Consider the following 23,795-nt stretch of genomic DNA (forward strand, 5'->3'; position numbering starts at 1 on the left):
CTCCCTGGGCCTCAGTTTCCCCTCTGGGACCAGGCCTGCGTGCGGCTCCAAGGCCTCGGGCCTCGTGACCTTGGGCCGTCCCACGGGCGGCCTCAGTTTCCCCCGCGCGGGGCTGGGGCGGGGCACGCGGGGAGGGGGCTCGGGCGGAGGCGGGGCCCCCGCGTGCGCCCCCCCGCGCCAGGCTCCGCCCCCGAGGCTCCGCCCCGCCCCGCCCCCGTCTCCCCCCTCCCTCGGGCTCGGGCCGGCGGCGGCGGCTCCGCTCCGCACTGCCCGGCGCCGCCTCGCCATGGACGCGCGCGGGGGCGGCGGGCGGCCCGGGGAGAGCCCGGGCGCGACCCCCGCCGCGCCGGGGCCGCCGCCGCCGCCGCCGCCCGCGCCCCCCCAGCCGCAGCCGCCGCCGCCGCCTCCTGCACCGCCCCCGGGTCCCGGGCCCGCGGCAGCCCCGCAGCCTCCCCGGGCCGAGGCGGCGCCCCCCGAGGCGGCCGAGGAGGGCGGCCCGCGGGCCCGGCTCCGCAGCCGCGACAGCTCGTGCGGCCGCCCGGCCACCCCCGGCTCGGCGAGCACGGCCAAGGGCAGCCCGAACGGCGAGTGCGGCCGCGGCGAGCCGCAGTGCAGCCCCGCGGGGCCCGAGGGCCCGGCGCGGGGCCCCAAGGTGTCGTTCTCCTGCCGCGGGGCGGCCGCGGGCCCGAGCCCGAGCCCGAGCCCGAGCCCGGCGCCGGCGGACGAGGCGGGCAGCGAGGAGGCGGGCCCGGCGGGGGAGCCGCGCGGCAGCCAGGCCAGCTTCATGCAGCGGCAGTTCGGCGCGCTCCTGCAGCCCGGCGTCAACAAGTTCTCGCTGCGGATGTTCGGCAGCCAGAAGGCGGTGGAGCGCGAGCAGGAGCGCGTCAAGTCGGCGGGGGCCTGGATCATCCACCCCTACAGCGACTTCAGGTAGAGCCGCCACGCCCGAGGGGCCGGCCGCGGAGAGCTGGGGGGCGCGGCGGCGCGCCCGCGAGCGGCCTCGGGCCCCTCGGCCGCCTCGGGCACCTCGGGCGCGTCCGGACCCGCCCTGGAGTGACCCGGGAGCGCAGGACTCCGCCCTGGAGGGGGCCCGGCGGTGACCCCGGCGCGCTCCTGCCCACGCGCCCTGACAGCCCCCGTGCGTCGCGGCGGGCGGGGTGGACGCGCGTCGCGGGCCGCAGGGGTCTTAGTGCAAAGAGCGGAGAGGACAAATAGAGGGGAACGTGGGCGCGGGGAGGTGGCGGAGCGGAAGGAAGGAGGAAGGAAGGAAGGAAGGGCGCCCAGGAAGGACGCGCCCGGGAGGGGCCAGCGGCAACGGGGTTAAGCGGCCTCGACGCGCTCCCACAGTCTCCACCTGCGCCCCGCGCCGCGGGGAGGCGCGTCCTCCTCCGGGTCCCCGCAGCGCGCGAGGAGGGGGCGCCGGGCACGGGGGTCCTTAGGCCTTGTGTTTCTGCCCTGCGGCTGTGTCGCTGACCGCGGGCGGTGGGCGTGCGGTTGCTCCTGTGGATTAAATCTGGTGGGTGTGGAGGGGCTTTGGCCTTGTAGGGTCACGGCCGCGGATGTCTGTGGTTCTCGCTCCTGAGTGGAAGTTGTGTGGCTGGCCAATGTGAAGGACGCGTGTTACTGCAGACCCTGTGTGTGGCTGCAGGGTAGGAGTGGGTATGGGGGCTTGGGCTCAGGTACAGGGGGTGTGTCCCTAGGGGCGTGACTGCACAGTGGGTCACTGTGGCATGTGTTGGAGTGGTGTGTGAACTGTATGTACTTGGGAGGGGTGTGTGTGAGCATGCATGTGTCACTGACGTGGGTGTGCACCGGTGGGCAGTGTTTGGGTATGCAGGTGCCAGACGTGTGGCTGTGAAAGTGTGCGTGACAGGCGCGCCAGCGGGTGCGTGTGTGCCGTTGTGTGTCCGTGAGTGGGGCTGTGAGTTCGGTGTACTGGGGTGTAGGTGGGATGCCCCAACCGCCCCCGGCAGGCCTCAGAGTGCGGCGCGGTTTCAGCACCAGGGACAGCGCCCAGAGGCCGCTCCGCCTGTTTTATTCTCCCACAGGGCCCTGCCTTGCTCCTAGATCCCCAGAGCTGGAGTAGTGGGGCTGTGGGACTCTCCCTTCCCCTGGCCCCTACTGTACCCCCAGCGCTTGACAACTGGGGGAACTGAGGCCAAGGGCACACAAGTCAGGGACTGAGCCTGGAAAAAAGCCTGGGGGGGGTTCAACTCCCACCCCTCAGACCTTCCTTGGGGGCTGAACACAGCCCCAACCAGTGTGTGGGTTTTGGAATGGGAGGGTCAGGGGAGCCCGGTGGGGTGAAGTGCTTCTGGTCAACCCCATGGGGGCTCAGCAAATGGTGCAGGTGGAGAGGGCTGGGCTAAGCATCCCATCTGTGAAGTGGAAGTTCCAAGAAAGGTTGGACTTGCTTTCCAGGGCCCCCCGGTCCACCCAGCCCATCCCGAATGCCTGGAGAGGGATATTGGAGCCACTGTGGGTAGGGGGATGCAGAGAGTTCCTGCTAACCTCAGTGTCTTGTGCCCCCCATGATACCAGCCAAGGAGTGGTGGGCACATGGCTGGCTTTGGGGGCTGGTGGGCAAGGCCACTGGCAGCTGACCCCTACCCCAACCAGTGGGTGTCTTCGGGATTCTTCTTAGCTCTGGAAGGAGCAGTGTGCAGCTGGGGGGACAAGAAGACTGTGACCCGTTTGGGCAGACCGCTGCCCCCCTCTGTACTCCGAAATACAGAGGAGCTTACAGGTCACTGTGGGGGGAAGCAAGGAGGGGCTGTGTGGCTGAGGGTGAGGAAGTGGCAGTGTCCAAAGCTAAAAGGATTTAAGGTGCCACCCAGTAGGGTACAGCTGGGGCTTCTACAAATCTGTGCGGGGAGCTGTGGCCTTCAAGGCTCTTCTGATTGACAGCACTTTTGAGCAGCTCCTGGACCAGGGACTGTCCTGGGTGTCTTCTGAATATTCATTTTGCCCCCACAGGATCCGTGAGGTGGGCGCTGTTGCTAGTCTCATTTACACCTGAGGAAACAGAGGTACAGAGAGGTCAAGGCACTTGCTCAAAGCATCCAGGTGACCGTCAGGGGCTGAGCTGTGACTCACATCGGGCAGGCCAGCCTGGGACCCGAGCCCCTGCCTGGCTCGCAGCCTGGCCTCTGCTCACACCCTGGCCTCTGCTCACACCCTGGCCTCTGCTCACACCCTGGCCAGGGCAATGACAGTGGAAGGCAAAGGCATGCCGGGGGCTGCCCAAGATGTGGTTGGGGCAGATGATCTCTCTGTGTGATAAAGTCTACGTGACACAAAATTTGCCATTTTAACTGCTTTTAGGTATACAAATGAGCAGCATTACATTCACCATGTTCCGCAACTACCACCGTGTATTTCCAAAACCCTTTCATCACCCCACACAGAAGCCAGGCTCCCGTTAGCTGTCACTCTCCACCGCCCGCCCCAGCCCCTGACAACCACTAACCCGCTTGCTGTCTCTATGGATTTGCACACGGTAGACTTTTCGTAGAAATGGAGTCATACGCTACGTGGCCTTTTGTGTCTGGTTCCTGGCTGAGCATCTTGTTTTCAAGGCCCATCCGCGCTTCATTCCTCTTTATGGCTGAGTGGTATTCCGTTGTCTGGATGGCCCACCTTGTGTTTCTCCATGTTCTGTTGGTGGACATGTGGGTCGTGTCCCCTTTCCAGCTGTTGTGAGCAGCAATGCAGTGGACATTCATGCCCGTGTACGTGTTTGAGTCCCTGTTTTCAATTCTTTTGGGTGTACCTAGGAGTGGAATCTTTGTGTATATACATACGTCTGTGTGTAGAGCAGTTGCTATTGAATTGGCCCCAACTCGTGTGTCAGAGTAGAACTGTGCTCCACACAGTTTTCAGTGGCTGATTTTTTGGAAGGAGAATGCCTGGCCTCTTTTCCAAGGAGCCTCTGGGTGTGTTCAAATTGCCAACCTTTTGGTTAGCAGCTGAGTGTTTATCTGTTCATGCCATGCAAGGACTCCATATATGTGTGTGTGTAAACTGTTCATGGAGCGGGCGGAGGGGCCTTGTATGTAGGGTTTTTTTTTTTTTTATTGTGCTTTAAGTGAAAGTTTACAAATCAAGTCAGTCTCTCATACGGAAATTTATACACACCTTGCTATATACTCCTAATTGCTCTCGCCCTAATGAGACAGCACACTCTTTCCCTCGACTCTTTATTTTCGTGTCCATTGAGCCAGCTTCTGACCTGGAGGGTTTTTTTATTTGCCTCCCAAAGGTGTAGACCCCACACACCATTTAAGAGGACTGAGAAGGGAGGCCTGGCCAGCCCACAGGTTCCTGCCCAGGGCCTCCACCTCCTCCAGCCAAGACTTTGATTCCAGCCAGTGATGCCTGCCCCGTGTGGCACCCAGATGGGACAATTACTGTTTAGTTACCTGGAGCGGCCAGGGCGAGCCCAACGGTGGGGCGGCGGAGGTGGCCAGGTGGCGAACAGGCCTGGGCTCAGGCCAGGAGGCGGAAACCGGGTATTGGGGCTGGGTGTGCGTTCTTGCCCCCAGTGCCACGCGTGACTGACTGGGCCTCTCTGTCTTGGCTTCCCCAAATGTGAGCTGGTGGTGTAGAGGGGAGAGGGGGGACCTGACCCTCAGGGCTATCTCCAGCGTCTCACTGAGTTTCAAAGATCACACCCACCCCCCTCTGCTAGCCCCTCCGATGGCCCAGTCTGGGCGGAGCCTTCCCATCCTTCAAACCTAAGTCTGGTGTGGCCTTCTGGTGGCCGCCCTCACCTCCTAGCCCGCGCACATGCACCCTTTACTCTCTACCCTCCTCTCAGAGACAGGAACGGGACTTTTTCCCCTTGCTGTTCACTGGCTCTTTAGCCTCCGCCGGGCAGAAGCGCGGGGTGCCCAGGGTTCGTTGATGGAACTCGTTGAGTGGGCAGACCCCTCGGCTGCAACACCCCAGGCTGAGTTTCTTCATTTAGGTGCCAGGGGCGGCACAAACAGTGAAAGTGCACGGCTGTTAACCAAAAGGTTGAAGGTTCAGGTCCACCCGCAGGCAGCTCTGAAGAAAGGCCTAGCAATCTACTTCCAAAAAATTTGCCGTTGAAAACCCTACGGAGCACAGTTCTGCTGTGACACACATGGGGTCCCCATGGGCTGGAGCATCCGGACAGGAATTGTTTTTTTCTTCATTTATAACCTGGGACCTCTAGGGCCTGTGATTAAAACTCCAGACTTGGTGCTGGGCACACAGAAGCTGGGAGAAATATTCAGGAGCTTCTGGGGGTGTGGTACTTGACAGGCAAGTCTGGGGGACAGAAGAGAGGATTTGGGGTGCAGAAAGTTCACCCCAGGTGGCCCCATGGCTGGGGAGGGTTTGATTTTCCTTTTTTACACACTGAGGTTTGGGCCTGAAACCAAAGCACAAAGGAAGGAAAGAAGGTGCCTTTGGAGCCCCCTGGGGGCCACAGTCATGGCTGAGGCTTCTCAGAATTTCTGGGGTCTTGGTGAGGTCTTCTGTGCCCCCAGAAAAAAATATTTAAAAAATCAGTTCATTGATGTTCCCCTCACAAGCTACCCCCGATTCTAAATGCCAAAAAGGCTCAGACATGGAAATACATGACACGTGTGAAGGAGGAGGTCCCTGGAGAGGAGGGTGGTGCTGGGCAGGTGTGGGGACACTGAGGGGTTGGTTGGTGACTTTTCTACCACTTCCCACCACCCCTTGGTTGGTGGCGATTTGGGAGGCTGAAGCAGTCTTGGCATTGGGACCTGGAGTGGGTCAGGTGTGTGCTCCCTGGGAGCTGTGGCCTGGGTCGGGAGCAGAGAGATGACGAGTCACGTTTCTACTGTAATTGCTTCCGGGGTATGACTTCAGTCTCTCCTGCTACAGTGGATTTCCAGGTCCATAGAGCTGAACTGGAAACCCCGGTGGCACAGTGGCTAAAAGTTACGGCTGCTAACCAAAAGGTCAGCGCTCCTTGGGAAACCCTATGGGTCAGTTCTCTTGAACTGAAGCCCTCATGGAGGAGTGGTTAAGAGCTCAGGCTGCTAACCAAAAGGTCCGCAATTTGACTCCACCAGCTACTCGTTGGAAACCCTATAAAAAAAAGTAGTTCTACTCTGTCCTGTAGGGTTGCTCTGTGTCAGAATTCGAGCCTTGGTAGTGCAAAGGATGAGCACTCAGCTGCTTACTGAACCCACCCAGCAGCTCTGTGGGAGAAAGCCCTAGCTATTGGGTTCTGTAAATAAGGATTACAACCAGACAACCAGCCTAGAAAACCCTATGGGACAGTTCTACCCTGTCACATGGGGTCACCATGAGTCAAAGTTGACAGCACCGAACAACAGTCTCTGAATTGTCCCTGTTGGCCAGGTCTGGGGGGGGAAGGAGAGGACCGGTCTCTTTCCTGGCTGATACTGTTTGGGGGCGGTGCCGGGGAGGGGGTGCCTCAGTGGACCGGGCAGGACTGGAGGCCCCTCTCCCTCACTTTCCCTGAGGTCCCTGCCACAGACAGCTCAATGAATCAGCAGGCAACCAGGGCGGGGCCCTCTCTCCAAAGCCCTGGGTGATGAACCCTGCATTACACATAGGAGTAAGCCACATTACCTGGGGTGGTGGGGGTGAGGGGATCCCTGGGGCCTGACCCGGCACGAAGGCCGACCATCACCAGACAAACCCATTTCCCAGAGGGGAGAAATGAGGCCCAGGGCCCTCAGCTGGGGAGGAAGCAGCCTCCTGGTCATTCATGAAGGTGGGCGGGGACAGGGTGACCAAGACTCCCTCCCCTCCTTAGGGGCTTCCTGCCACAGGCTTGGAATCTCTGGTTGCTGAATTCTCTGCTTTAAACACCTCAGATCTCCCAGGCTCCCTGCCTCAGCAACTGATGCCCAACCAGACCTGGAAACTTGACCCAGATCCCCGCAGCACAGGCCACCCCCACCTCCTACCTGGACACTGCCTCCACCCCCTTCCTGCCCTGGCCGCCAGCAGCATGTCTGGAAATACATGTTTGTCCATCTTTCTCTCTCACCTAAAACCTGCCAGCACCCCATCCCCCAAGGCCCTTCAGAGCCCAGTCGCCCCATCTCCTCCCACCTCCCCTCATTCCCTGTTTCAGCCTAAGCCTCTGTCCCAACACTGTCCTTTGAAAGTGAAAACCCTGTTTCAGCCTCAGGACGTTTGGACTGGCTGATCCTGCAGCTGAGCTCCTCGGACTTGGCCAAGTGGCTCATTCTCCATTCTCAGGCCCCAGCCTAAACGCCACCTCCCCCAAGAAGCCCTCCTAGCCCACCCTGTCTAAAAGGCTCCCACCCGCCATTGGTCTGGGTCACAGCACCCTCCAAAGCCACCTCATTCATCTCTTTGTGCCTGGGCCCCACCTGGGCAGGGAGCCCTAAGGAGGGCGGGTCTGTGTGGTTATGGAGTGTGTCCCCTCAAAAGAACAAAAAACCAAACCCAAGGCCGTCAAGATGATTCCAATTCAGAGCCACCCTGTAGGACAGAGTAGAACTGCCCCATAGGGTTTCCAAGGCTGTAAATCTTTAAGGAAGCAGACTTCCACCTTTCTCCCTGTGGAGCGGCTTGTGGGTTCACACTACCTTTCAATTATGAGCTGAGTGCTTTAACCACCGCACCACCAGGCATCCTAGTGTGTCCCCCAGAAACCCAAGGTCCCGTAAATGTTTGTCCTGTCTCAGGATCGCCCGGGCCAGCATCTGTCTTCCCCTGAGGAGCCCCCCTTTCCTAATCCTTGATCCTGCCTCTGAGGGCTCAGCTGCTAATCCTCCATCCCTGGGTCCAATTGCCCACCCAGCCCCTAATACCTCCTGAATTTGCCTCCTCTATGATCCTGGCCTGCCTCCCAGCTGGATTCTCCAATCCTGCTGGCCCAGCAGTCCTCACTGTGTCCCCGACCTTGGGCTTTGGGGCCTGAGGGACTCCTAAGACATTCTCTGCAGGACCCCTGAGCAGACCCCTCCCCAGCACACACTGGGCTGAGGGTCCGAGGAGGGAAGGGGGACACCAACAGCCTCTAGTCTCTGCTGCATGACCTTCAGCAAGTCGCTTTGGCTCACCAGGCCTCAATTTCCCCATCTGTTACCAGACCAATGATAAGCCATTGCCATGGAGATTTGGTGACCTCATGGGGGTAAAAGGGGCATGAGGAGAGGAAGTGGAGGCCTCAAACCTCTGTGCCCTCTGCTCCCAGCCCAAGTGGTGGCCCTCAGTTAGCAAAATGGGGGCCACTTGCCTAGTGGGGGGCTTAGAAGGGAAGGACCCTGAGAAATGGAGATAGGACGGTGGTGACACCGAGGCCCAAATCTCTGGCCCCAGGTTCAAATCCCTCTCTGCCACCTACTGGTTCATCTCACCAAACCTCAGTTTCCCCATCTGTAGCCTCCCTGGAAAGACTAACCAGAAAGAGAATGGTAACTGTGGTCCTGTTAGTCAGCCGCCTTGGGGGGCAGCGGGCAGGTGGGCCCCTCAGTCCTGTTTGGTGCCTGGGGCCCCAGGGGCCTCAGTGATGAGCAGATGGCCCAGACTGGGGTCTGCACCCACACACACACCCTGATTCAGGAGGAGGGGGAGTGTATTGAATTTCAAGCAGTCATTTGATTGTGCCCTTAACAATGCAGGGAGGAGACCCCCTCCACAGATCATGGTGGCTCTTCTTAGCTCTCTTGGCATCTCCAGCACCCCAGATGGGTTTGTAGGGGCTGTCCCACCAGCCCACCCCCCTCCGCAATGTGGCCAGGGTCCCCATGTCCATTTGTGAAGGCTTCATAGGTGCAGACGTGACAGCATCCAAGGGGACCCTCAAAGGCTGTGACCTCCTGGGCTTCTCCTCAACTGACAGGAGAAGAGGCTGAGATTCCAAGGGACTCGAGGCACTTGCGCAAGGTCACGCGTGCCAGCAAGCAGGAGAAGCAGGTGTCGCCCAAGTCTGGCAGATGCCACCGTGATGTTAGACGCTGGGTTCTTTCCAGACTTTGGCTCTTACAGACCAAGCTGCTGTGAACATCTTGGTACAAATCACTTTTTAACATTTTTTTCCTTTTGGATGGTTTCCTTGGGCTCAATTCCCCGAAGCGAAACGCCTGGGTCACCTGGCAGGCATGGTGTTAATAGCTCTGCCCTTGTGGTGCCGTCCAGAAAGACAGAGCCAACTTACAGTGACTCCTAAAACCAGGAGCTTGTTGTAGTCTGGCCGGTGCCAGGGCTTCCAATCTTCTATTTTTTTTGTGCCAGTGCTTCAGAACCTCAGTCTCTTCTCCTATTCACCGAGGAGGAAGAGCCCAGGAAGTCATAGCCTTTGAGGGTCCCCCGATGCTGTCATGAGTGCTAGAACCTTCACTAAATGGATGTGGGGACCCCAGCCATGACGGGATGGGGGCTGGGCCTGTGGGACAGCTCCCCATAAGTCTACCTGGGGTGGGGGAACGAAGACTTCAGGAGCACTAGGAAGGGCTGACAAGACCTATGGTCTGGGCAGAGGGTCTCCTCCCTGCACCGTCAAGGGCAAAATCAAATGACTTTGAAATTCAAGACTCCCCATTTTGACTGAATCTACACAGGGCGTGTCAGCTCAGAAGCCCTGGCTGGGGCATCTGGTCATCACCGAGACCCTCAGGACCCTGCAGTGGGTCTAACTGGCACTGTCTCAGCTGCTGAGGGTCAGCTCTACCTGTGAGTCCTCCAGGGTAGATGCTCCATTCAGAACACATGGCTGGCTTGGTGGCAGATACTCCTGAAACAGGCAGGCCCTTTCTGAGAGACTCTCCCAGGTGGAATCTGGAGTTGGCCTCGGAGATGTGTTCCCTTCTGGACATGTTTGGGGGTGGAAGTGGCCTGTCATCACTTTTTCATGTGGATTTATTATATTAAACATCTCAGTGGTTGCCAAGTCCTGCTGACCATGTACCCACCTCGTGGCCCCTCTGCTCTGGCCCTGGCCCCAGCCCTGGCCTCTCTCCTCCCTCCTGGACCAGCGCCCCAGCCACCTCCCTGTGTCTGACCCCCAAAGGCACTTCCAGAAATATAAATGCGGCCAGTGTCTCCACTTCTCTCAGGTTTCCTGTGCCCCACATGGGCACCTCGTTCCTCAGGCTGGCGTGCGGCGGGGGGGAGGGGTGTTGTACCACTGTGACCCCGTTATCTGCTGAGCCTGGCCAGTCCCCACCCTACAGGTTCCTATTCCCCCACCTCTGCCCCACTGTGCCCGTGGCCACTGTGCCCCTTCCGCATCCCTGCCGGGCCTCCTCTCTCTAAATTTTTGTCCCCCAGCTCTCCTTTGCCCCTCTCTCTCCCTCCTCTCCCTAGTACTGTTTGAAGGCCAGTTTGTGCCAGGCACATTGTTGAGGTTTTTTTTCTTTTTTGATCAGGCAAAACATTTAATCTATTTTTGAGTGACCTCTTGGGCTCATGAGGACTCTTGATTCTTCAAGGAGTGGAGGTGGGAGCTAGGCTAGGGGACGACCTGGGCTAGAGAGCCAAGTGGGTGCCCAGCTGTCTGGGGGTTGGGTGGGCTTCCTAGAGGGGGGTCCGCCCCAGAGATGATGACCAGGGGTCACATTTTGTGTTTTCGTGAGGAGCCAGATTAGGCGGGTTTGAGGGCTGGTGGGGGAGGTAGGTAAGGCATGCCAGGCGGGAGTCTTGTCCTGGAGCTGTGACCTGCCCTTTGCCTACCCCCCAGGTTCTACTGGGACTTCACGATGCTGCTGTTCATGGTGGGAAACCTGATCATTATTCCCGTGGGCATCACCTTCTTCAAGGATGAGACCACGGCCCCGTGGATCGTGTTCAACGTGGTCTCCGACACCTTCTTCCTCATGGACCTGGTGCTGAACTTCCGCACCGGCATTGTCATAGAGGACAACACGGAAATCATCCTGGACCCCGAGAAGATCAAGAGGAAGTACCTGCGCACGTGGTTCGTGGTGGACTTCGTGTCCTCCATCCCCGTGGACTACATCTTCCTCATCGTGGAGAAGGGCATCGACTCGGAGGTCTACAAGACGGCGCGCGCCCTGCGCATCGTGCGCTTCACCAAGATCCTCAGCCTTCTGCGGCTCCTGCGCCTGTCACGCCTCATCCGTTACATCCACCAGTGGGAGGAGGTGAGGGCACTGTGGTTTGGGTGCGGGTGGCCGCTGTGGTGGGGGTACGAGGCAGGGGTCGCAGTTGCGCTGTGGTGAGGGTACGGGGCGGGGGCCACAGGTGCGGGGCTCTGAGGGGCACCAGGTGGTGGGGTCTGTGGGTGTGGGCAAGGGGTGGGGCTGAAGGGTGCTAGGGGCCGGGGCAAGGTGTTAGGGCTGGGCCTGCTCTAGGTCACCGCACCGGGTGGGGTCACCGGGACTGCAGGCCTCCGGCGGGCCACGGAGGTCACAGCGCAAGGACACACCCATCCCCCCCTCCTCGTTCCCCGCGTGAGAGGCGGGTTCAGCAGCCACATTGGCACTGCGAACGTGGAGACTCAGAGAAGCGAAGTCACGTTTCCGAGACCCACCCCCGCCTCCGTGCAGGCCACCGCGCCAAGTCCGCCTCTGGACTGAGTCTGACCCGACTCCTGCTGCACAGCAGACACCGCGAGAGCCTAGAGGGAGCATCGTCGCCCCCGCTGTCGCTCTCAGTTTCCGGGGCGGGGGACAAGGCTCTGATGGGGGAGCGGGGGGGAAGAGCTGGGGACCGGGCCCAGTGGGTGCTGCGGAGCTGCGGGGTGGGGTGAGGGGTGGCAGAAGGGGCAGGACGCCGAGGGCCGCGGGCTCCAACAATCCAGACAGAAAGGGGCTGGCTGGGGGGCGGCTCAGGGGAGGGAAGCCTCACAGGCCGCCCCCGCAGATCTTCCACATGACCTACGACCTGGCCAGCGCCGTCATGCGTATCTGCAACCTCATAAGCATGATGCTGCTTCTGTGTCACTGGGACGGCTGCCTCCAGTTCCTGGTGCCCATGCTGCAGGACTTCCCACACAACTGCTGGGTCTCCATCAACAACATGGTGGTGAGCCCCCGGGCGCAGGCGGGAAACAGGCCCCGGAGAGGCTGCCCACCCGAGACTCAAACCCAAACGCAAGGCCTTGGTGTCCATGCTCCAAGCCCCCCATTAGTGCTCCTGGGGGTTGTCCATGCCTGAAGTCCCCCCATTAGTGCTCCTGGGGGTTGTCCATGCATGAAGCCCCCCCCATTAGTGCTCCTGGGGGTTCTTCATGCCTGAAGCCCCCCCATTAGTGCTCCTGGGGGCTGTCCATGTTAGCCCATCAGCACTTGTTAGGTGCCGTCAAGTGGGTTCTGACTCATAGTGACCCCATGCACAACAGAACGAAACACTACCCAGTCCTGCGTCATCCTCACAATCGTTGTTATGCTCGAGCTCATTGCTGCAGCCACTGTGTCGATCCACCTCATTGAGGGTCTTCCCCTTTTCTGCTGACCCCGTACTCTGCCAAGCATGATGTCCTTCTCCAGAGACTGATCCCTCCTGACAACATGTCCAAAGTATGTGAGACGCAGCCTCGCCATCCTTGCTTCTAAGGAGCATTCTGGTTGTACTTCTTCCAAGACAGATTTGTTCGTTCTTTTGGCAGTCCACGGTATATTCAATATTCTTCGCCAACACCACAATTCAAAGGCGTCAACTCTTCTTTGGTCTTCCTTATTCATCGTCCAGCTTTCACGTGCATATGATGTGATTGAAAATACCATGGCTTGTGTCAGGCGCACCTTGGTCTTCAGGGTGACATCGTTGCTTTTCAACACTCTAAAGAGGTCCTTTGCAGCAGATTTGCCCAATGCAGTGCGTCTTTTGATTTCTCGACTGCTGCTTCCATGGCTGTTGATTGTGGATCCAAGTAAAATGAAATCCTTGACAACTTCAATCTTTTCTCCATTTATCATGATGTTCCTCATTGGTCCAGTTGTGAGGATTTTTGTTTTCTTTATGTTGAGGTGTAATCCATTCTGAAGGCTGTGGTCTTTGATCTTCATTAGTAAGTGCTTCAAGTCCTCTTCACTTTCAGCAAGCAAGGTTGTATCATCTGCATAACGCAGGTTGTTAATGAGTCTTCCTCCAATCCTGATGCCCCGTTCTTCTTCATATAGTCCAGCTTCTCGGATTATTTGTTCAGCATACAGATTGAATAGGTATGGTAAAAGAATACAACCCTGACACACACCTTTTCTGACTTTAAACCAATCAGTATCCCCTTGTTCTGTCCAAACAACTGCCTCTTGATCTATGTAAAGGTTCCTCCTGAGCACAGTTAAGTGTCCTGGAATTCCCATTCTTCGCAGTGTTATCCATAGTTTGTTATGATCCACACAGTTGAATGCTTTTGCATAATCAATAAACACAGGTAAACATCCTTCTGGTATTCTCTGCTTTCAGCCAGGATCCATCTGACATCAGCAATGATATCCCTGCTTCCACGTCCTCTTCTGAAACCGGCCTGAATTTCTGGCAGTTCCCTGTCGATATACTGCTGCAGCTGTTTTTGAATGATCTTCAGCAAAATTTTGCTTGTGTGTGATATTAATGATATTGTTCTATAATTTCCACATTTGGTTGGATCACCTTTCTTGGGAATAGGCATAAATATGGATCTCTTCCAGTCAGTTGGCCAGGTAGCTGTCTTCCATATTTCTTGGCATAGATGAGTGAGCACCTCCAGTGCTGCATCTGTTTGTTGAAACATCTCAGTTGATATTCCATCAATTCCTGGAGCCTTTTTTTTTTTGCCAACGCCTTCAGAGCAGCTTGGATTTCTTCCTCCAGTATCATCGGTTCCTGATCATATGCCACCTCTTGAAATGGTTGAACATCGACTAATTCTTTTTGGTGTAATGACTCCTCTGTGTATTCCTTCCATCTTCTTTTGATGCTTCCTGCGTCGTTTAATATTTTCCCCATACAATCTTTCACTATTGCAACTCGAGGCTAGAATTTTTTCTTCAGTTCTTTCAGCTTGAGAAACGCAGAGCGTGTTCTTCCCTTTTGGTTTTCCATCTCCAGCTCTTTGCACATGGCATTATAATACTTTACTTTGTCTTCTCGAGACGCCCTTTGAAATCTTCTGTTCAGTTCTTTTATTTCATCATTTCTTTCTTTTGCTTTAGCTGCTCGACGCTCAAGAGCAAGTTTCAGAGTCTCCTCTGACATCCACCTTGGTCTTTTCTTTCTTTCCTGTCTTTTCAGTGACCTCTTGCTTTCTTCATGGATGATGTCCTTGATGTCTTTCCACAACTCGTCTGGTCTGCGGTCACTAGTGTTCAATGCGTCAAATCTATTCTTGAGATGATCTCTAAATTCAGGTGGGATATACTCAAGGTCATATTTTGGCTCTCGTGGACTTGCTCAGATTTTCTTCAGTGTCGGCTTGACCTTGCATATGAGCAATTGATGGTCTGTTCCACAGTCGGCCACTGGCCTTGTTCTGACTGATGACATTGAGCTTTTCCATCGTCTTTTTCCACAGATGTAGTCAATTTGATTTCTGTGTGTTCCATCTGGCGAGGTCCATGTGTATAGTCGCCGTTTATGTTGGTGAAAGAAGGTATTTGCAATGAAGAAGTCGTTGGTCTTGCAAAATTCTATCATTTGATCTCCGGCATTGTTTCTATCACCAAGGCCATATTTTCCGACTACTGATCCTTCTTCTTTGTTTCCAACTTTCGCATTCCAATCGTCAGTAATTATTAATGCATCTCGATTGCATGTTTGATCAATTTTAGACTGCAGCGGCTGAAAAAATCCTCTATTTCTTCATCTTTGGCCTTAGCAGTTGGTGCATAAATGTGAATAATAGTCGTGTTAACTGGTCTTCCTTGTAGGCGTATGTACAGCATTGTACTTCAGGATAGATCTGGGAGGTGACGATGTCTTTGAGTCAGATCCCAGATCACTCTGGACCTCCTCCTTGGGAGTCACCACTGAGTTGTGATCACTTTTAGTCACCCATAGAAAAAAAAAAAATCTATTTAATACTTTTCTTTAAATTGAGTCCTCTCTTTAATTTACATAAATTTATTTAAAAGAAGCTTTTATGCTGAGACCCTCAATGGGGAAAGTGGCATTTTGTACCTGTCTTAGTCATCTCGTGCTGCTCTAACAGAAATACCACAAGTGGATGGCTTTAACAAACAGAAATTCATTTTCTCACAGTTTAGGAGGTTAGAAGTCTGAATTCTGGGCACCAGCTCTAGGGGAAGACTTCTCTTCTGAGGGCTCTGGGGGAAGGTCCTTGTCTCTCTGAGCTTTTGCTCCCAGGTGATCTTCGCGTGGCACCTATCTTCCCCCATCTCTGCTCTCTTGTTGGCTTGTTCAATCTTTCATGTCTCAAAAGAGATTGACTCAAGACACACCCTACACTAATCCTGCCTCATTAACATAACAAAGACATCCCATTCCTAAATGGGATTATAACCACAAGCATAGAAATAGGATTTACAGCACATATTTTGGGGGACACAATTCAACCCATAGCAGTACCCTAAGAAACAAACATAAATACAGGGAGGCCCAGTGTTGGTGCCCCTGGCTGAGTCACCGGCAGGAAGGTGCGAATCTGTGTTGAGGCAGAGGTGAAGGCCGGGTTAGCGCTGCAGTGAGCCTTCTTGCTGCAGGGAGCAGGGCCCCGGGGGGCATGTGTGTGGGTTGCGATGATTCGTGGGCTGGGCACAGAGCAGGTGGGCACCGATGGGGGAAGGAGCTGCAGAGGGAAAACCCGTGGGCGCCCGCCCTGGCGCCTGGCACAGCTACCCGGCTGAGGCGGCCCATTGTCTGGCAGACACCCGCGCATGTGGCCCCATTTCCTGAACGGGGCCCGCTCCCCCTTTCCCCAGCCGGGTCAGCTGAGGACTTGAGGGGCAGGGCCTCCTGGGTGCTGCCTGGTGCCTCTGCCCTCCCTGTCCTGGCCCTCTGCTCTGACCCCGTGCCCCTAATGGGCCTGTCCCCGAGGTTCCTGGAAATTTCACCTCCTCTGTCCTGACAGACGCTCTGGGCAGAGACCACAAAGGAGAGGGGGAAGGTGCCCTTCTGGGCCTCAGTTTTCCCACAAGTGAGTGGGAAGGAAGCTTTAGGCCTGCCCCTACTTTCTCACATGACACATGTGCACGTCACATCATCTCCCTGAGCCTCAGTTTCCCTATTGGCAAAATCATTCTGATTGTAACTCTCCCACACAGCTGGGGTGCAGGCCCTGGTTACTCCCTGTTGCCGATTTCTCTTGGTTACCTTAGGTCGTGGGGAGCTCACCCCCTTGGGCACCTTTGTGTGGGTCGAGGGTCCCCCGGCCATGAGTGCCTGCTCACCTGCACTCTCTGCCTGCAGAACCACTCCTGGAGTGAGCTCTACTCCTTCGCTCTCTTCAAGGCCATGAGCCACATGCTCTGCATCGGCTACGGCCGCCAGGCACCCGAGAGCATGACCGACATCTGGCTGACCATGCTGAGCATGATTGTGGGTGCCACCTGCTACGCCATGTTCATTGGCCACGCCACTGCCCTCATCCAGTCGCTGGATTCCTCGCGGCGCCAGTATCAAGAGAAGGTCTGTGGGGCAGGCTTGTCTGGGAGCCTGAGGCGGGAGGCACGCCCTGGGAGCCTGAGAGGGGAGGCACACCCTGGGAGCCTGAGGGGGGAGGTATGGCCCTGGGAGCCTGAGTGGGGAGGCATGGCCCTGGGAGCCTGAGAGGGGAGGCATGGCCCTGAACTGGGGGCCTGGGGGTGAGGCACTTCCCCACATTCCCTGTAGTCAGGGCAGAGGCAGTGGGGACCCAGGTGTAGGAACTGGAGGGGAGGGCCCTTGGGTGTTACAGGTGGAGGAACGGTGGCTTCTCAGGCAGAAAGACCCCAGACCCAGGAGCCTTTCCCTGGGGGATGGAGCTGGGGGGATCAGTGGGAGGCAGGGGAGAGGGAGGAGGGAGGGAGTCAGGCCCATGTTGGGTCTCTGGGCCATTTCAGGATGAGGCTCTCAGTGGAAAGGTGCTTCACGGAGTCTGAGAGGCCCGGGGTCACTCAAGGACGCACAGCGGCTGGGGACATGGGGGAGGTTCTGGGAAGAGTGGCCAGTCACCCAGACCTGGCCTTGGGGTCTGGGAGAATTTCCATAGGGCTAGTCCCAGGGTGGGCATGTGGGGCCTGAGGGGCTGGGAGGGGCCAAGGGGGGGGCGGGATGTTGGCCCCGCAGGGCTACACACCATGAGACCTGACCTCGCACTCCACCGTCTGCCTCAGTTTTACCTCTCTCCCCCTCTGGATGCCACCCCATCATCCTACACCCCTACTTGGTGGCTGGCCCTGGGTGGGAGGCTTTGAGCCACCCCCCCTCAGCAGGGCAGTGGGTCGGCTGGGTCAATGGGGCCCGGTGCCAAGTGCCCCGGCTGTTCGGAAGCTGCAGGGCCTCTCACCCAAACATGAGCTGGTGCCGCCATCCGCCTGCCGTCATGGGTTCTGCTGAGCTCAGGGCAGCTGCAGCCAGCTGGGGGCTGGGCGGAAGCAGGGCTGGGGCTTCCCAGGTGCCTTTCTGGGACAGCAGGGCCTGGCACCCATGCCTGCACCCCTTCCCAGCTCAGGAGGAGCTGACCCAGCCAGCAGTTTCTGGAAAGATCAGCAGGGAGGGGAACCTGGAAGGGGGTCGAGGATCAACCCAGACTCATGTGAGGGGCCTGGGATTGAGCTTGTCACCCATTTCTCAGGGGTAGGGCTGCCAGACAAAATTCAGGAGGCCTAGTTATTATTCGAATTTCAGAAAAACAATGAGTGATATTTTCTAGCATAAGTATATACCAAATACTGCGTAGGCTATATTTACACTTAAGTGTTTTTGTTGTTTATCTGAAATGCTTATGTACCAGGTGTTCTGTGTCTCATTGCTGTGAAGTTGGGGGGCCTGGGCTGACCCCTCCCCACCTTCTGCCTACAGTACAAGCAGGTGGAGCAGTACATGTCCTTCCACAAGCTGCCCGCCGACTTTCGTCAGAAGATCCACGACTACTATGAGCACCGCTACCAGGGCAAGATGTTTGACGAGGACAGCATCCTGGGGGAGCTCAACGGGCCGCTGCGGGAGGTGCGGGGGGTGGGACGAAGACAGCATCCTGGGGGAGCTCAAGGGGCTGCTGCGGGAGGTGCGGGGGGTGGGACGAAGACAGCCTCCTGGGGGAGCTCAACGGGCTGCTGCGGGAGGTGTGGGGCATGCATTGGGGGAGGGGGGGAGCAGGGCCAACCACACTCTGCGGTTTTCCAGCCTCTCCCCAGCTGCCAGACTCGGCCCAGTCCTGGAGGCGAGGAGGGGCTGGCCCCAGCTGCAGCATGAAGGAGTTAAGCTAGACTTTTACACACACCCTCACCTGCTGTTGGCCCTGCTGTCGGCCACCATCTCCCATACCCCAGGTCACCCCCTTCCCCAGTAGTCCCAGGTCCCAACACCCCTACCTGATTCCGTTTGCCCCATTGGAGGACTGGCTGGGGTCTGTGCTAGACAAAGGGGAAGACCACAGACAGGCAGACTGTACAGCTCTGCCCCTTAGGGCCCTGTGACCTTGAGGGGGGAATTTGACCTTTGTGTCAGAGGGAGGAATAACTGTCTCTGAGGTGCAGTAGAGCCAAGTACAGGGCACCTGTACACAGTGTCCAATAGGTGCAGCTGCTACCAATACTCAGCACCACGGACATGTCACTGCCCCATCCGTCCTTTCATCCTCTGTCTATACTCCGAGTGCACCAGGGCCACTGTCACAAAGCCCCACACACTAACAACTAGGCAGCTGCAAACAACAGGCACTTAGTCTCTCAGAGTTCTGGAGGCTGGGAGTCTGAATTCAGGGTATCGGCAGGGCCGTGCCCCCTCTAAAGGCTCCAGGGCAGGAGCCTTCCTTGTCCCTTCCAGCTTCTGTGGCTCCAGACTGGGCTTGTGGCCACGTCACCCCCTCTCTGCCTCCGTCGTCATATGGTATCTTCCCTCTGTGTCTCTGTGTCCAGATTTCTCTCTTATAAAAACACCAGGCAGTGGGTCAGGGCCCACCCTCCTCCAGGGGGACCTCACAGCGGCTAATTCCATCTGCAGAGACCCTATTCCCAAACAAGGTCACGTTCTCACGTGCCAGGGTTAAGACTTCAACGCCTCTGTTTGGGTGACACAATTCAAGCCACAACACTCACCAAGCACTTATTGAGCACTACCTGTGTGCCCTGCCCCATGCTGGGCTGCAGCAGTGACCACATCTGTGGGTCCTGGCCTCAGGGAGGTGGGGCTGAGTGACAGCCAGTGAATTCATGGTGTCAGAGAAAGAGGGATTGTGCAGCAGGAGGAGGGAGCCAGCTTCGCTGGGAAAAGGGGGAGGCTCGGTTGCTGAGGTTGGAAAAGCTATGTCTGAAGCAGGCTAGGTGTGAGCTGTGCAGGGATGCGTGCAGGACACCCCAGGTGGAGGGCACAGCAAGGACAAAGGCCTCAGGAGGGGACGGTGGGGTTTAAGGAGTGGGGGAGGGGAAGGTCACAATTCTTGGGGCCGAGGGGGGTGCTGGATTTCTTCTGGAGGTGGAGGGACCATTTATACATGCATCGTTTCCCGAAACACAGGCTGTGGTTCTCTCCACTGAAAATATTTGGTTGTATTTGATAATCATTTAAACATTGACATAGTTCCAAAGTCTAATCTACAAAACAAGAAACATTCAAGTAAGCCTAGCTCCTGTCATTGACCCTACCTCGTTTCCTCCTGGTTTACCTTCTTTCCTCCCTCCTTCTCTCTTTCCTTCTCATTCTTTCCTTTCTCCTTCCCTCTCTCCTTCCGTCTTTCATTTTGATATCTGAATGCATTTATTTATTGATGAAGCTCATTTTTAAAAAAGAAAAGAACCTAAAATTGCTTTCCAACCCTTCTCTATCTGTTCCATGTGTGACCAGTCATGTACAGTAGTGCGTATTTTTTAATACTGTTTTTTCTAATTATACAAATAATACAGGCTCATACAGAGAGCTTGGAAAACCCAGAGATCCACAAAAGAAAAAAGAACTTCAATCTTGCTGTGCAAAGACAGCCATCGCAGACACATGAGTGAGGCCAGCCCTTCTGGTATTCCTATACCTTTTTCTTCTTAAAATAGTATCACACGGTAACGTGTTATTTCTACACATTGTATCTTTCTGAGGGGTTTCCTGCTCTCTTCTTGCTCATTTCTTCTAAAGGAACTTGTCTAGCTCCAGTTTTTAAAAATCAGACCTGACAGTGTTTTCATCGGGATCCCGTGAAATGAGTACATGAGCAGGGAGAAAGGACATCTTCACGATGGGAAAAGTGTTCCAACTCTGAGTTTGTTAAGCCCCCCTCTTCAGGAGAGTTTTGGCATTTTCTTCATATAGGGCTGGACACTGCTTGTTACGTTCACTTCAAGGCATCTCACTTAGTTCTCTCTGCCGTTGTAAAAAACTTCATCTCATCCACTGTGGCTTCTCCTAAAAGGGTTTTTTTTGTAGAGACAAAGGCCGTTGCAGTTCTTTTTAAAGTAAGATTTTCTTTTTTTTGAAATGCATCTTACAGAAAGCACCCACGTTTCGGATGTTCCATAAAGTGAACATTCTGTGTACCACCACCCGGGCCAAACATGGGACATCTCCATCCCCAGAAGCCCCCTTCTAGGGGCAACCATCACCTTACTTCTACCTCAGTGATTCGTTTTAAGGTCTTTGATTTTTTTTTTTTTTTTTAATGGCCTGTTATTTTACTAAGCTTCCTCATTGTGGTAGTTCTTCTGTCGATTCCTCTGGGTTTTCCAGACAGTCATTTTATCTGCAAAGAGAAATGATTTTATTATTTCCTTTCCAATTCTTGTGTCTCCAATTGCTTTTTCCTGTCTAATTGCGTGAGCTGGTATCACCAATATGGTGTTAAATAGTGAGGGAATCGATGAGCATCCTGTCCTTGGTGGAAAACTCCCAGAGTTTGGTCATTCAGTTTGGGTGAGATTATAAACCCATTTCACAGATGAGGAAACCTAGGAGCTGAGAGACAAAATGGTGAGATGCAAGCAGGAGCCAGACCCATGTCCTGACACCACGCCTGCCTCCTGCCCCCCCCCCCACAGGAGATTGTCAACTTCAATTGCCGGAAGCTGGTGGCCTCCATGCCACTGTTCGCCAATGCCGACCCCAACTTCGTGACAGCCATGCTGACCAAGCTCAAGTTCGAGGTCTTCCAGCCGGGCGACTACATCATCCGCGAGGGCACCATCGGCAGGAAGATGTACTTCATCCAACATGGCGTGGTCAGCGTGCTCACCAAGGGCAACAAGGAGATGAAGCTGTCTGATGGCTCCTATTTCGGGGGTGAGTGTTTGCAGGCTGTGGGGGACACAGCTGGGGAGGAAGGGGAAGGGGGAACAGCAGCCAGGCAGTGGGCCAGCCATGGGAAGGAAGGGTCCCTGGGAGGAAGAGGAGGTCCGACACCAGCAAAGGCGGGAGGCCGGGCTGTGCTCACGGGCTGCACAGCGGCTGAAGGTGCCTCCCTCGGCCACCTGCAGAGATCTGCCTGCTGACGCGGGGCCGGCGCACGGCCAGCGTGCGGGCCGACACTTACTGCCGCCTCTACTCGCTGAGCGTGGACAACTTCAACGAGGTGCTGGAGGAGTACCCCATGATGCGGCGTGCCTTCGAGACCGTCGCCATCGACCGTCTGGACCGCATTGGTGAGTGGCTCCTCCCTGCTGGGGTGTCCCGAGGGGGCAGTTCTCTGACCCAGCCTCCTACCCTGGTCCAGAAGGCACAGGGTGTTGCCAGTTGTGTGAACTCTGACCCACTGGACACATATTTGTTGAGTGTCTACTGTGTGGCAGGGGTTGTAGATGGCGGACCAGGAGATACAAGAGTTGTCCTGTGTCACAGGGGAGAGGACCGGAGTGTGGGGTGGGGCTTCCCTGAGGAGGTGATGCTAAGGGGAAACCAGGATGAGTGAGCATTGCCAGGTAGAAGAGGGGAAAAGGGCGTGTTCCAGGATTGGATGAAGCACTTGCAAAGGCCTAACTCCAGGGAGACAGGGAAGCCTGGCAAGGAGGTCAGAGAGGCAGGCTGGGGCCAGATACATAGGGAGTTTGGACTGTAAGTCAGGAGCATTAGGGGGCCATGGGAGATTCTAGGCAGGTGGAGGACCGGGTCAGATTTGCATTTTTCAAGGGAGGGCAGGAGTGGGTGCAGGAAGATGGGGTCTGGCTTGGTGAGGGGGTGGCCTGATATGGTTGAGGTGAGCCCTCAGGACTTCCTGATGACCGGACGCTGGAGTCAGGGCTGTAGTGGCCCTTGTGCCATTTGTGGACATGAAGACAATGGCTCCACACTGTGCCTGGGCAGGGAGGTGTAAGAGGGAAGAACCCACAGTACGAGAAAGCGCTGGATGTGTTTGCTCTCCACAGTAGGTGTTCAACACACTTGTGTACATCAGGCGCTTAGATACAGTAGGTGCTTAACACATGCTTGCTATATGCTGTACACCACAGGTGTCTGGTGTTTGCCTTACACCTTCAGCGCTCAATATCTGCTTGCTGTACACAGTAGGCACTCATGCGCTTGCTGTATGCAGGAGGTGGTCCATGTGTATCTGCTGTACACAGCAGGGGCTCCATGGGCTTGCTGTACATAGGAGACAATGGATACCTCCTTGCTGTATGCAGGTGGTCAATACTTGTTTGCTGTATATAGCAGGTGCTTAGTGTGTGCTTTTGGGGTAGACAGACAGTAGGCATTCAATATATGCTTGTTGTACGTGGATACACTCCATGCCAGCTTTCTGTACACAGCAGGCACTGAATACCTTTGTGCTGTATACAGCAGGTGCTCAACCTGTGCTTTGCGGGTACACAGTAAGTATTCAACATATGCTTGGTGTGTGCAGAGATGTGCCATATCTGCTTGCTATAAACAGCAGGCACTACGTAGTTTCTTGCTATACACTCCTGTGCCTGCTGTAGACAGAGGGCGCTCCCGCGCTCAGCGCTCGTCTTGGCCCGCAGGCAAGAAGAACTCGATTCTGCTCCACAAGGTGCAGCACGATCTCCACTCGGGCGTGTTCAATAACCAGGAGAACGCCATCATCCAGGAGATCGTCAAGTACGACCGCGAGATGGTGCAGCAGGCGGAGCGCGGCCGCGCGCTCTTCCCGCCGCCGCCGCCGCCGCAGGTCACCTCGGCCATCGCCACGCTGCAGCAGGCGGTGGCTATGAGCTTCTGCCCGCAAGCGGCGCGCCCACTCGTGGGGCCGCTGGCCCTCGGCTCGCCGCGCCTCGTGCGCCGCGCGCCCCCTGCGCACGCACCCCAGGCGCCCGGGCCCGCGCCGCCCGCCGCCAGCCCCCAGGGCGCGCCCGCCAGCCCCCGGGCGCCGCGGACCTCGCCCTCGCCCTACGCCGGCGCCCCCGGCTCCCCTGCCGGGCCCCGCGCCGGGCCCGCGCTGCCTGCGCGCCGCCTGAGCCGCGCGTCGCGCCCGCTGTCAGCCTCGCAGCCCTCGCTGCCCCATGGCGCGAACGCCGCCGCCGCCACCGCCGCCGGCCCGGGCCCCGCGGCCCCAGCGCGCCCGGCCAGCAGCTCCACACCGCGCCTGGGCCCCGCGCCCGCCGCCGCTCGGACCCCTGCACCCAGCCCGGACCGCAGGGACTCGGCCTCGCCCAGCGCCACCGCCGGCGCCCTTGACCCGCTGGACTCCGCGCGCTCGCGCCTCTCGTCCAACTTGTGACCCTCGCTGTGCCGCCCTGGGGGACCGGGCGGGCCGGGGCCGCGGGCCCGTCCATCAGACCAAAGCCATGCCATCCCGCGCTGCCCCGGCCCGC

General features: G+C 56.8%; 1 protein-coding gene across 1 annotated transcript; it reads left to right on the plus strand.

Annotated features, from left to right (window-relative positions):
* Nucleotides 1-286: 286 nt before the first annotated feature.
* On the plus strand, nt 287-23,791 carry HCN2 (hyperpolarization activated cyclic nucleotide gated potassium and sodium channel 2). The gene is made up of 8 exons (XM_049876057.1): nt 287-930; nt 10,685-11,108; nt 11,830-11,991; nt 16,315-16,533; nt 17,908-18,054; nt 21,069-21,309; nt 21,504-21,668; nt 22,986-23,791. Exons 1-8 carry the CDS (start codon nt 287-289, stop codon nt 23,699-23,701), a joined length of 2,718 nt encoding a protein of 905 aa, XP_049732014.1. The 3' UTR covers nt 23,702-23,791.
* Nucleotides 23,792-23,795: the final 4 nt, after the last annotated feature.

Source organism: Elephas maximus, chromosome 3, assembly GCF_024166365.1.
Source record: "Elephas maximus indicus isolate mEleMax1 chromosome 3, mEleMax1 primary haplotype, whole genome shotgun sequence".
In the NCBI taxonomy this organism is placed as follows: Eukaryota; Metazoa; Chordata; class Mammalia; order Proboscidea; family Elephantidae; genus Elephas; species Elephas maximus.

Coding starts and splice junctions, on each gene's coding strand:
- HCN2 (XM_049876057.1), top strand. CDS start 287: ATGGACGCGCGCGGGGGCGGCGGGCGGCCCGGGGAGAGCCCGGGCGCG. Junction 11,109..11,829: donor ACATCCACCAGTGGGAGGAG/GTGAGGGCACTG, acceptor CCGCCCCCGCAG/ATCTTCCACATGACCTACGA. Junction 21,310..21,503: donor TGATGGCTCCTATTTCGGGG/GTGAGTGTTTGC, acceptor GGCCACCTGCAG/AGATCTGCCTGCTGACGCGG.